Source organism: Rhinolophus ferrumequinum, chromosome 3, assembly GCF_004115265.2.
Source record: "Rhinolophus ferrumequinum isolate MPI-CBG mRhiFer1 chromosome 3, mRhiFer1_v1.p, whole genome shotgun sequence".
In the NCBI taxonomy this organism is placed as follows: Eukaryota; Metazoa; Chordata; class Mammalia; order Chiroptera; family Rhinolophidae; genus Rhinolophus; species Rhinolophus ferrumequinum.
Window position 1 is genome coordinate 15901845 of NC_046286.1, and position 12094 is coordinate 15913938.

A 12094-nucleotide genomic window follows, 5' to 3' on the forward strand; every position below is an offset into this window, starting at 1 on the left:
GCTAACATCAGAAGTTCTAAACTCATGTCATGGACGTTCAGGTTTTAATTCATGTGTATTTATGGGTTTTATTTATTAACGGAGAATATAAAGTAAAACTCCATGAAAACTGGACCCAAGCAACAAGGAAGTATTGAATTTTTGTGGGTTTTTTAAGGGTCGGTCTTAATTTAAGAGATTCCTTTTCCAAACAAGTCCTTGAAACTTGCCAGTTTCTCCCTTATGACCCTTGCTCTTGCTTAAAGCTCTGGTTCCCAGGTATTCTGCTGCACGCGTCTGTCACCCTGGCTGAGCCTTACCCTAACCGAGCCCTCTGTGGCTTCTGGCCCAGAATCCCCTAGCTCGTTTCTTCCACTGCCTCCAGGAACCTCTGCCTCCTTTTGGTTTGTGTTTGTCTGCTCTGTGTTTACTCTCTATTTAGTGTTTAGCCTTTTTGTGCCATTTTGTTATAGTTCTCTCTTGCAAACAACACATAATCAAACTTTAAAAAAAAAAGTCTGAGCACCTTTTCTTTGATTCAGGGAGTTCAACTTATTCATATTTAATGTCATCTCTGACCTAATGGTCATATTATATAGTTCAGCATAATTGTGTGATTATGTAGCGTTATACATTATATAATCAAGTTTCACAAAATATTATATATTTTAACATAAAAGGCATACATCCAAAATGTTTGAAAGGATATTTGACACATATTTATTGAGTACCTGCTACATGTGTCATTTGTCATTCTTCTAGGCACTGAGGTGATAACCTAAAATATAAGCAGTGGCTATTCTAGGGTGACTAGATCACTTAGTTTTCTTTTTGCTTATTTGTATTTATTTTAGTAACCAAGTCTTATTTGTGTAGTTTGAAAGTTAATTTTTAAATATCCAAACCAACGCATGAATTTCCTAGTCAAAAAGAGGGAGTTCTTAAAATACACACTACTAGAGTCAGAGTTTATGGCCACAGGAAAGAACAGCTGCAGATTGTGAACAGATATTAAAATTTGGCACCTGCGTCACACAGTGTCATCCAATGCAGAGGCTCATCCCTTCCTCTCAGTCAAGTGCTGCCCTGCCAGGCTGCCTAGAGGCTGTTCTCTGTTAACTTTGAACTCACATAATTGATCCCATGAGTTCCTTATATACTGCAAAGGAAGCAGTAAAGCTCACACAAAGACTGTTACATGGCTCTTCCATCTTTTTCAATAGTTCTACTGTCAACTCAGTCCTTTGTCATTCCTCCTGCGAGATAGGGCATTTATAGTGGGCCCTTCAAAACCCTCCTGCACGGTTGGTGGGATTGCACATTGGTGCAGCCACTATGGAAAATAGTATGCAGGTTCATCAAAAAATTTAAAATAAAACTACCTTATGACCCAGCAATTCCACTCCGGGGTATTTTGGAACATTACTCGGCCATAAAAAAGAAAGAAATCTTACCATTTGAGATAACATGGATGAACCTAGAGCGTAGTATGTTAAGTGAAAATAAGTCAGACAGAGAAAGACAAATACCATATGATTTCACTTATATGTGAAATCTAAAGAACAAAACAAAACAGAAATAGACGCTGATACAGATACAGAGAACAAAGTGATGGCTGCCAGATAGGAGTAGGGTTACAGAGCTGGATGAAAAAGGGGAAGATATTAAGAAATACAAATTGACAGTTAAAAAATAGTCACAGGGATGTAATGTAAAACATAGAGAATATAGTCAATAATATTGCAATAACTATGGATGGTGCCAAGTGGGTCCTAGACTTATTGGGGGGATCACTTCATAAGTTATACAAATGGCTAACCACTATGTTGTACACCTGAAACTAATATAATATTAAATGTCAACTATAATTGAAAACTTTTTTAAATAATAAGAAAAAGTGGGCCCTTCCAGCACAGGTAGACCATACCTCCATTGTTGAATTGGACACCCTGAAATGGCTTGCCAGTGACAGGGATGAGACATTGCCCAGAATCGAAACCACTGAAGCCAGATTCCCAGCTGTGGTTGATGGGTTTTGCTGAATGACGACTGAAAGATTTTGCACCAAGGATGACATGGCTGCCTCAGTGGCATTGCCTGCGATCACACTGAAATTCTAGGAATAAAAATGGTTAACTTCTTAAAAAACAACAAAATGCTTGTGTTTCATCAAATTTAAATCAGATTTATTGGCCACAGATCACTAACATGTATACGGTGCCTTGTAATGTACGATATTACATAACAATGTAACTACAATGGCTGTTATTCAATACTTTCTATATTCCAGAGCTGTTATTTTGTGCTTTACCAAGGACTCATTGATTTAATCCTTACACCAGCCTTTGAAAAAGGTACCACTATTATTTTCATTTTATAACAAAGGAAGTTGAAACTTGAAGGCATTTGTTAAAAGGCATTGTCATATAAAGTATCCTAATTATACGGGAACTGATAGTGAGATTCAGTAACTTTCCAAACAGTGCCCAACTAGGAAGTGGTAAGGTAGGGTCTGCTGGCACTAAATTCTGTTATATCCACTATATTATTCTGAAAAATCCTTGTAGGACGGGAAGATAGAGGGACATACATGGAGCTTTGGCTATACTTTGTCACTGGATTTACAGTTTTACTTCTTCCTTGAAGCTCCCATCTGCTTCCATTACTCTGTGCTACCTTGGAAGGCAGCCAAGAAGGGATATTACCTTCTGGACAAAACAAGTCAAGCCATGAGCCCAGATCCTAACTCTTTACCTTTTTGCTCTTCTCAGCTGACAGTGCTGTTGTCTGCCTGGGGCACCTGGGATGTGCCTGCCCTCACCCTCATGCCTTCACATGGACAGTGCAAGGATAGACCCCAGCAACCATCTGGTCCAATCTCCCTCCCCAGTTTACTGATGAGGAAACTGAGGTCCAGAAAGGACGAAGTGAACATTACACAGTTTTGACAAACTCTATGCTGAGGTCCCTACTGCAATAGCAGAGTTTCTGGCCGGGACAGAAGTTCTAGTCAGTGGAGTTCTACTTGGAGAACTAGGAGTCCGAATTTCCTATGCCTTGAGTTCTAACTCCTCACCATTTGCTTCCACCCATCTGCCTTAAGTACTTGAACCTTCCAAAGAGTGCATCATGGGGAGGTCACAGCCCTGGACTGGGAGGCAGATGACCATGTTTTCTAGTTCAACATTATTGCTACCAGAGGACTAGTCGGCCCCTTAGTCCTTCATTTCCTGATCTATAAAAGGAATTTGGTAAACCAGATGACCCTTAAGATCCATTGCAGTTCTGTCATTCTATATGGTTCACCTCTACCTGATCCGCTCCCTGCCCTGGTTTCTGACATATGTACGTTCTATTTGTACTAAGTCTATTGTTTCTGACTCACTCCTTCACTTGGATCTCTGATTCCCAGGACTGCTGGGGCCAACTTAGTTGTTTTACCATCTATCGTAGACCTCTTCAGTATCAATTCACTCCTCTGCAGTACCCCTCCCCCACCAAAACCATCAACTCGGACATTTTCTGTCCATCTGAGCTGCCACCTAGACTCTGCTATTTATGCCCATACTCCCTGGGTTTACAAGGGTCAGATGTCACCCTCACGTTCTTCGTACTTACTAGCGAGACAAACGGATACGTTTACCCTTTACTTAGCCATGCTCACGGGGAGGTGCCCACTGTGAAACGCAAAACCAGGGCAAATCTGCAAGGTGGAAATGCTTTACCTTCTTCAGTTCTTCCAGCTGAGAGAGCACACATGTCTCCCTGATGACCTGCCACCCAAAGGGCTGGCACTTGGCCGTGATGTTTCCAGTATAGCCTCTGCTACAGGGAAGAGTATACTCATCATTGTTAAACCCAAATCCAAAGAAAATGTCGTTACACTGGACTGGAAAAGAAAGGAAACAGAGAGGGAAAACATTTCTGAAAAACCGTAGAGCAGTGCTTTAGAAATCGTATTTTCAGCTACGATATCCAGGCAAAATTCACAAGTAGGAGGAGTTTGTCTTTGATGTCCAGCTTCATCCCTATCAGCACCCCTTTTCTCCTTCCTGACTCCCTCCCCTCCCCGAGGCTGGCCCTTCTCCCTCCGGGTGTCTGATCTGTGCCAACAATTTTGCTTTTAGTGGACTATCAACTAGTAAGTACGAGGTGAAATATTTTCACTCTTTAACAGAATGCTAGAAACCAGCAAATTTCCAAGACACTATGGAACAAAGCAGTAATGATGTGGTCCAAAGATGGGCAGTTGCCATTTGCACGCGATATGTCCTGTTTTGTACCCCTCGAACAGCTTCTCCCTTTGTGACTAGCCGCTGGTCACTCTTGCAGTTGGCCCTAAATATTATAGTCTTACCATAATTGGGACTGGGAGAAGGAGAGCTAGAATGAAAATCCACAAGAGCTGTATTTTTTTATTTGTTTTTCCCATTGTTGTGTCCTAAGGGCCTGGACATTGTAAACACTCAGTAAATATTTGTTGAGTAAGTGTTGTTGCAATTGGCACAAATTTTGATAGGAGAGGTTTAAGATGGAATGTAAAGAAGTAAAAGGGAAAAAAATAACTGAAGAAAAGAAGGGGTGTGTGTGTGTGTGTGTGTGTGTGTGTGTGTCTGTGTCTGTGTGTGTTGTGTCTCTGTGTGTGTGAGTGTGTGTCTGTGTGAGTATTAAAGACCCAGATATGTGCATTCTTGCCTTGGCTCCTTGGATTATGACAAGGATATTGTCAGTCCCAGAGACATTTCAACATGTGTGCCAGTAACCTATTACTGAATCATTTCAATCACAGCCTGCAGCAAAAATCAGTCTTCCACAATGTTTATAGAGGAGATCAGGTCACCGATTAGTAAGGTTCTGAACTAGTCAGCTGAAACTGAGTTTCATCATAAATAGCTTCGTGCCTGTTTCTACTGAAAGTCACTGTTAGAATAATTCTGTTATCAGCGACATCTGCAAGCTACCTCCTGGAGACATGAATGAGCTACTAATTAAAGGACTCCCCTATCCTAAGCAGAGGACAGGGAAGCTAGTATTACCTTCTCCAAATATTCTGAAAGAGTCATCTTCTAGTGGAAACAGCTTGCGAAGGCCTGCCTTAGCCTTCCCCGCCACCTGTTCCATGGCGGACAGCAGGTCAGATGCACTGCTGGAGCCAACAACTTCATACCCAGCAATGATGTTTCCATCTCTATAATGATCATGTGGAAAGGAAAAGGAGATTCATTTATTCAGTCACTCAGGGACTACTCTGTGTGTGCGTGCATTGGGTCCATAGGAATAAATCAAACAAGTTTGGTCCCTGATTTCCTGGAGCTTACATTCCAGTAGAGAAGGCAATGCAAATAAGAAGCAAGTAACCACGACATATAAGTATTTATATAATTATGTGTATATATTTTTTGTTAAGTGTTATGAGAGTCAGGTACAGTGATAAGAATAGCAGGTAGATATGGGGCCCACTTTAAATAAGACTGGTCAGGAAAAGCTTCTCTGCGCAGCTGTCTTTGCAGCTGAGGCCTGAATAATGAGAAGAAAAGGCCTGTGATGCAAAGACCGTTGCTCTAGCATGTCTGCACATGTGAAGGGCCTGAAGCAGGAAAACGTCTACGAGTCTGACAAATTTAAAGACTAGGTGTCAGGTCAAGAATAGGCTTCTCAATGCCTAAAGGTTTGAATGCGGGTTTTAAGTATCCCAGGTGAGAACAAATTAAGAGTTGAATAAAATCAATTTACGTTAGAAGACAAAAATGTAAACAAAGAACTGTCATAACTAAAGTTCAATGAGCAAGAGAGAGATGGGTAGGAGATGATATTAGAGATGAAGCCAGGAGCCAGATCATAAAGGGCCTTAGAGCGTGAATTTTATTTTGCATTAAAAGATTTTATTCTTTATTAAAAGTCAGTGGAATGATCAGAGGTATTGTTTAAAATAATCACTCCGGCAGCTGGGTAGAAAATAGACTTAAGGCAGGAAAGCAGGGAAGGAGAAAGACTAGTTAGGAAAGAGGTGATGGTGGCTTGAGTGAGTTGGGTAGCAGTGCACGTGAGAGAAGTGGTCAGACTCAGGTCGTGTTTGAAAACTGAACCAGAGGAAATGCTAATGGAGCAGGTTTCAGGTAAGGGAGAAAAAACCAATCAAGAATGACTGCAAGGAATGGAAAAGCAAAACATTCACGTAATGGAATATTACTGGGCAATTAAAAGAAAAAAACCACTGATACTCAGAAAAACAAGGATGAATCTCAAAGCCATTGTGCTGTGGGAAAGAAGCCAGACACACAAAGAGCTACACACTAGATGATTCCATTTATGTGAATTTCTAGAATAGTCAGAACTAACCTATGGTGATAGGAATAAGATCAGTGTTTCTTTCTGGTAGGGGTGGGCCTGGAGATTGGCCGGAAAGGGGCGCAGGGGAGTTTCTGGGGTGATGGAAATGTTCTGTCTTGATAGGAAGTGGTTAGTGTAAGCATTCGTCAGAGTTTATTAAGTTGTACACTTAAGCTTTGAGCTTATCACTGTGTGTACATTATACCTAGAGGAAAAGTTAAAGGCTGACTCCAAGGTTTGGCTCTGTACAGCTGGAAAAATGGCATTGCTATAACTGAGATGGGTAAGACAGCAGGAGGATTAGGTTTAAGTTTATGGAGGAGACTTGGAGGACCCCATTTTGGACACGTTACGTTTGACATGCCTACTAGAAAGTCAAGTGGAGACATTAATAGGCAGTTGGATATTTGGGTCTGAAGTTTAGGAGAGAAGCCAAGCTCAAGAAATACAGGTAAAAACCATTATTAGTATACAGATGGTGTTTAAAATCATGAAAGCAAGGGAGGTTACATGTATTAATTAATTCTGCTATAGCTCCATGAGGTAAACACTGTATTATCCCTGTTTTGTAGATAAGGGAGCTGAATTCCAAGAGAGGTTGGAATTATTGATTGATGGATTAGAATAATCTCTGATGCTCCAAAATTCAAATTCTTAAGCACCAAATTGAATTACCACTCACAATATATAAATAAATCCAAATACCCTTTTACGTCTTTGTGTTGATATGGCCCTTTTATATAGATTTTAAAAAGTATTTTCTTACCTATTATTTCATTTTATTTAATGAGGTTAAATCAGGTTCCACAAGTATTATTAACACTCCTGTTCAACAGATAAGTAAACTGAGACAGTAAGAGAATAAGATTTACTTTAAATCATATATGTAAAGAGTAAAACCTACATAGTTGTATTTTATAGACTTATGCCTATATTAACTATGATTGTGTCCACAAATTATTGGAGACAGCTTATAAGATGTACATGATGGAATATACGTTAAAAATATAAATAGAAAACCAGGACCATGGAAAAGAAATATATGAATATCGAATACAAAAATTATTGTGATTGAGTCTCAATTTTGTCTGAGTTTAATGACAGCAAAGTCAAAAAGGAAAATGATTAATTATATAGACTTTGACATAAGAAAAAAAAGAAGTGGTGTTTTTCCTAGGATTGAATTTTTTTCAAACTTATAGTTGTGGGCCTTGATTATAAGGACAATATAAGGACAAGAGATGACTAGAGGACAATGTGCAGGACAATATATTTATATCAAATGCTGTCGAGAATTTCCAAAGCTGTGTTCAAATTCACTGTGAACAAATTATGTAAGAAGTCAAGTTCTCTGACCTCTAAGCCACTTCCTCTCTCGAAGCCAACTATAAATAGTTGCTAATCAATGCACTCATGGCTGACTAACCAAATAATTTTTGGAATTAAAGTATAAACAAAAGGACGATTTACTAAATATCGCTTTATTTGCTGTAGACAATCACTGCACAGTTTTGAATTATGGTGCACACATGGTATCTACACAAAAATATAATATTGACCCAAGGCCTCCCAAGGCCTTCCTTCCGGCTCCCAATTATACAACGTGATACCCCACTGGGGTTCTGGAAAAAGAAAACCCATCCCTCTACAACGCACACCTCACCTCCACTCTTCATCCCTTCCCATACATGCACACCAGTATCCCCTGCTTCCTTGCAAGTTCTGTCCTACTTCTGGGGTTTCCAATTCTAGTCTCTCCATAGCTTCAAGAATGCCATCCGATATTTAAATTCCTAAATTCATTGAAATGAGAATAAACGCTTTCCTCTTCAGAGTTTTTAAAGCATCAGAGACTTTTGTCCAATTTTATCAAACGCCTTACTTCAAAGACCAATTCTGACCTATTTCCTGTCGAAGACACTTGGCAACAGCACTAGGCATTCTGTAGCACGGAGGCCCAAATCTGGGGATACCCTTCTAAGGGCTTTGTGTTACTTACCGAAATTGGGTGACTCGAACGGACTCAAAACCTTGAATTCTTTTGTATGCTTCTTTAAGCTTCCAAGAAAACAAACAAACAAAAAAAACAGTGCAATATGTTGATCTTTGTCCTCATACAAGAAAGACATTTGAGCAAAAAATGGATGCACACAATAAATAAACCAACAGAAACACTGAACAAAGAGAAGACACAGCATGAAGTAGTTGCACATTATAGAAATTCAGTTAAAATGACAGTTGAGAATGTACACACACACACACACACACACACACACACACACACGCACACTTCATTTTTGAGATTGTTAATAAAGACTAAAAAAACAACTGCTTAGACTAGGTGATGAATTGGGTGCCAGATAATATAATAAATTTACCCAAACTCTATTTTCTCCTTCCCCAAAACAAACCATTAATTTTTATAGATACTTACACTAAATCTACCTGCAAAGTATTTGAGTGTGTCTTCCGTTAGAACCACACCTGAACCATCACCCTAGGCAGAGGCACATTGCTCTAATTTTATGTGATTTCATTATGAAGTCCAGAATCTTGCTCAGTAATTCTCTTTAGCCTCTAACAAGAGAAGCTTCTTTATGGAACAAATTTCAGATGCTGATAATTGAGCTTAGATCATAAAAAAATTTATTTTGACCAGTAAAAAACAGAACATAATCAAGAGTGCTTCACATAATATTACTCACGTAAGTGAGCAAAACTGAACACAAAAGAAATGAAAAGGGCTCAGCTGCTAAATTCTCCTAGGAAGAAAATGTTCGAAGTACGTCAGTTGTGGGCAGAGTGATTAACTCTTATGGAATAACCCACTGAAAATGAATAATTAAGAATATGTGGGGGCGGCCGGTTAGCTCAGTTGGTTAGAGCGCAGTGCTCTTAACAATAAGGTTGCCTGTTCGATTCTCACATGGGCCAGTGTGAGCTGCGCCTTCTATAACTAAACAAATAAGTTTTTTAAAAAAGAATATGTGTTAAATAAATATGTTGAGTGAAAAACATCTGAACTTAAGTTTAGCCAACAATTTCTTATGTAATAAGTAGAAGGTACTTACTTGAATTTCAATTCCAGTGGTATATTTGGAGTACATAGCAGAAGATGAATTCAAAAGGTCTTTTGTAAATCTTTCATTAATTTTGAAAGTGCCCCAGACCTCTATGGGAAATTTAAAGACAAACAAACAAACAAACAAAAAATAGACACATAAAAATTACTCACCTGATTTTATTATAGCATAAAATTACAAAAGTACAATTTGGAGCCCATCTATTCAACAGCAGTATTTCAATTTATTTTTATAATGAATGTTCACTTAAAGAAATATAGGGAGCATACAACCAGAATATTCAATTGTGGATTTGGAACGTAATGGGATGGTACTCAAAACAACCTTATAAGTAGATAAATATGTGGTCACTCATACGTGGTTTAAAAAGGTAGTCACTTAACACTGAAATAGATCCCCATCTAGGCATTGAGTTTAAACACTGTTCCTGTTAAAATTTTCTCAAAAAACATCACTACTTGCTAACTCCAACATACCCTTGCTTTCCCCCTCGCTAGTGTTTTTCTGCACTGGGACAAGTGGTTCCCCGTCTCCATGTGGACAAATCCTGTTTATCCATCATTCAGGGCCTCGTCAAATGCACCTCCTCTCCAAGGCCCTCTCTGTCCCCCAGTTGCAAAGAGTCTTTCCCTCTTCTAAATTCCTGTAGTGCTTTATCCACATCTCCCTTAAAGCCTTTTGTACCTACACATCTATTTGTGAACACATGATCTGTACATGATCTCCACTCTACTTTGGGAAGCGTCTTATGAGAATAATCCCTGTCTGATCCACTTCTGTATCTCTGGAAGATGGATCAGACCTGGACCACCTTTGAAAAGGTAGGCTTTCCTCAACATTGTTGAGGAAATTACGTCCATCGTCTTCTTTCCTGTATTAACATCCTCACCTCCCCACATCGCCTGCTAATTCACTGATAGCAGGAGAAATGTCTCATGGTGACCACCACCCCCCAAATTTGTCCCAGATCTGGGTATAAAGATGGTGCTTAATATATACATATTGCCTTAGCCTAAATTGCTGTGGTTCTGAGAAGGGGATCCAAGGATGCCCGGGAAAGCTGGGCTATTTTGTGTCTTCCCTCACTCTTTGCTCAGCTCTACCAAAATCGAGAGCTTCAAGCCTTGGAGCCCATGACATTTAGCTCACCTCATCGTCCACTGTACATAAACCTAAGTCAACAGTAGCTCCTTCCGCTTCCACTGCTTTCCTAACCTAGACTTTCAAAGTTTGTTTTGTATTACATCAGTACAGATATTTCTCAGCAATTTAGGGCATTTCTTTCAATACAATCACTATGCATTCCTCCTTGCTTTCCTACCTCTCGACTTCTCTTTTCCAGCAATTGATGTTGACAAAAAAGGTGAAAAGAAGGTCAGCAGAAAAATTATATTTACTCAAGTTGTTCTCTTACTTGGGGTTTCAGTGAATTTTTCTAAATATCAAAAAAAAAATCATCATAGAATTATAGATCTGAGCTGAATGTATTTCAAGGTTGATGTGTCGCCCAAACATCAACTTGCATTTCTGAATTTTCTGCATGTATGCAGCCCTCTGTCTTGCCAAGCCTAGCAGGGTATGTCATCACTGCCCTTCAGTCTCCCTGCAAACACTAACTCTGCTCAGGGAGGCAAAGGAAAACACATGGGCAAAGAGCTAGAATCCCGTCTCTGTCACAGGTTGGGGTGGGAGGGGCCCTGGCCCCGAGCTCCTCTCCTGGAATCCTTATGTGCTTACTTGTTCTCTCACAGAAATTAACACTCTGGGTGAGGTTGTTGGGATGACAGTCACAGCTCTGGGGTGATTCAGCCACGTGAAGGTAGCATTTCTGGGGATCAAGGCATGACGGAGGGAACCAGGTGTAGCCATTTTCACAAGCACACCGGAGGACCCCATTCCGGTTGCCACAATCTGCACAAGAAAACAGAGCTTGGTTTCATGGGGTCTGGTTCATAAATTGACTACAGCTCAATTCTGATCCTTGGCTCTGACTTAGAATCAGAACCAAGTATTTCTCACCAAAAGCTAGAAGGATAAAACGTTGCTGCTACTCCTGCCCTGAGAACCACACTTCGAGAACCCTTGCTGTAGACAAATCATTGAAATTCTCTCTTGTGGTCATTAGTGCTGTTTGCCACATATTTCTTCCTCTCTTTCAGGATTGCATATCCTGGCCCCCTGAGGTTGGTGGGGTCATGAAACCTGTTATTAGCAGAATTACTGTGTCACTTCTGAGATAGAGAATTCAACTACCAATGTCAAACCCTCCAGGGCTCCATTTCATTTTGGCTTGGAATGGGTACATTTGTGATGGGTCAACCTGGATCCCAAAGTGACCACCACAAACTCAGCCCCTCTGCAACCTGCAATGGACATGTAACATGAAGAAGAAAGAAAACATTCATTCTTTTAAACCACAGATATCGCAGGGATGGTTGTTTTCACAGCATAACCTAACCTATCCTGACTAATACACTCACCTCTCCCATTTCCACTCCCAGTCCCCAGAGAACTGACTTACATGTGGTCGCCTTTGCTCTGACAATCTCCATTGACCCATGTAACCATAATGATGGAGGCTGCAAAAGCTTCAGCAAATTCTTTAAGTCTCTTTTCTCCTTGGAATCTTTATAGGACAATTGAAGCAGCAGCTCATATTCCTGCACTGGGCCTAAAGAGGGGAAGACAGTCAGAAGCTTCCT

At 40.1% G+C, this 12094-nt stretch overlaps 1 protein-coding gene across 2 annotated transcripts in view; it reads right to left on the reverse strand.

The window, feature by feature from the left end:
- Positions 1-12094, reverse strand: part of ADGRF1 (adhesion G protein-coupled receptor F1) — a 44745-nt gene that overhangs the window by 17161 nt on the left and 15490 nt on the right. For both annotated transcript variants that reach the window (XM_033095277.1, XM_033095269.1), the window contains exons 5-11: positions 11914-12063; positions 11130-11303; positions 9381-9481; positions 8309-8367; positions 5016-5167; positions 3705-3868; positions 1907-2095 (exon numbers count right to left, since the gene is read on the reverse strand). In XM_033095277.1, coding sequence (XP_032951168.1) covers positions 1907-2095; positions 3705-3868; positions 5016-5167; positions 8309-8367; positions 9381-9481; positions 11130-11303; positions 11914-12063 — 989 coding nt within the window. The remainder of the gene's footprint in view (positions 1-1906; positions 2096-3704; positions 3869-5015; positions 5168-8308; positions 8368-9380; positions 9482-11129; positions 11304-11913; positions 12064-12094) is intronic.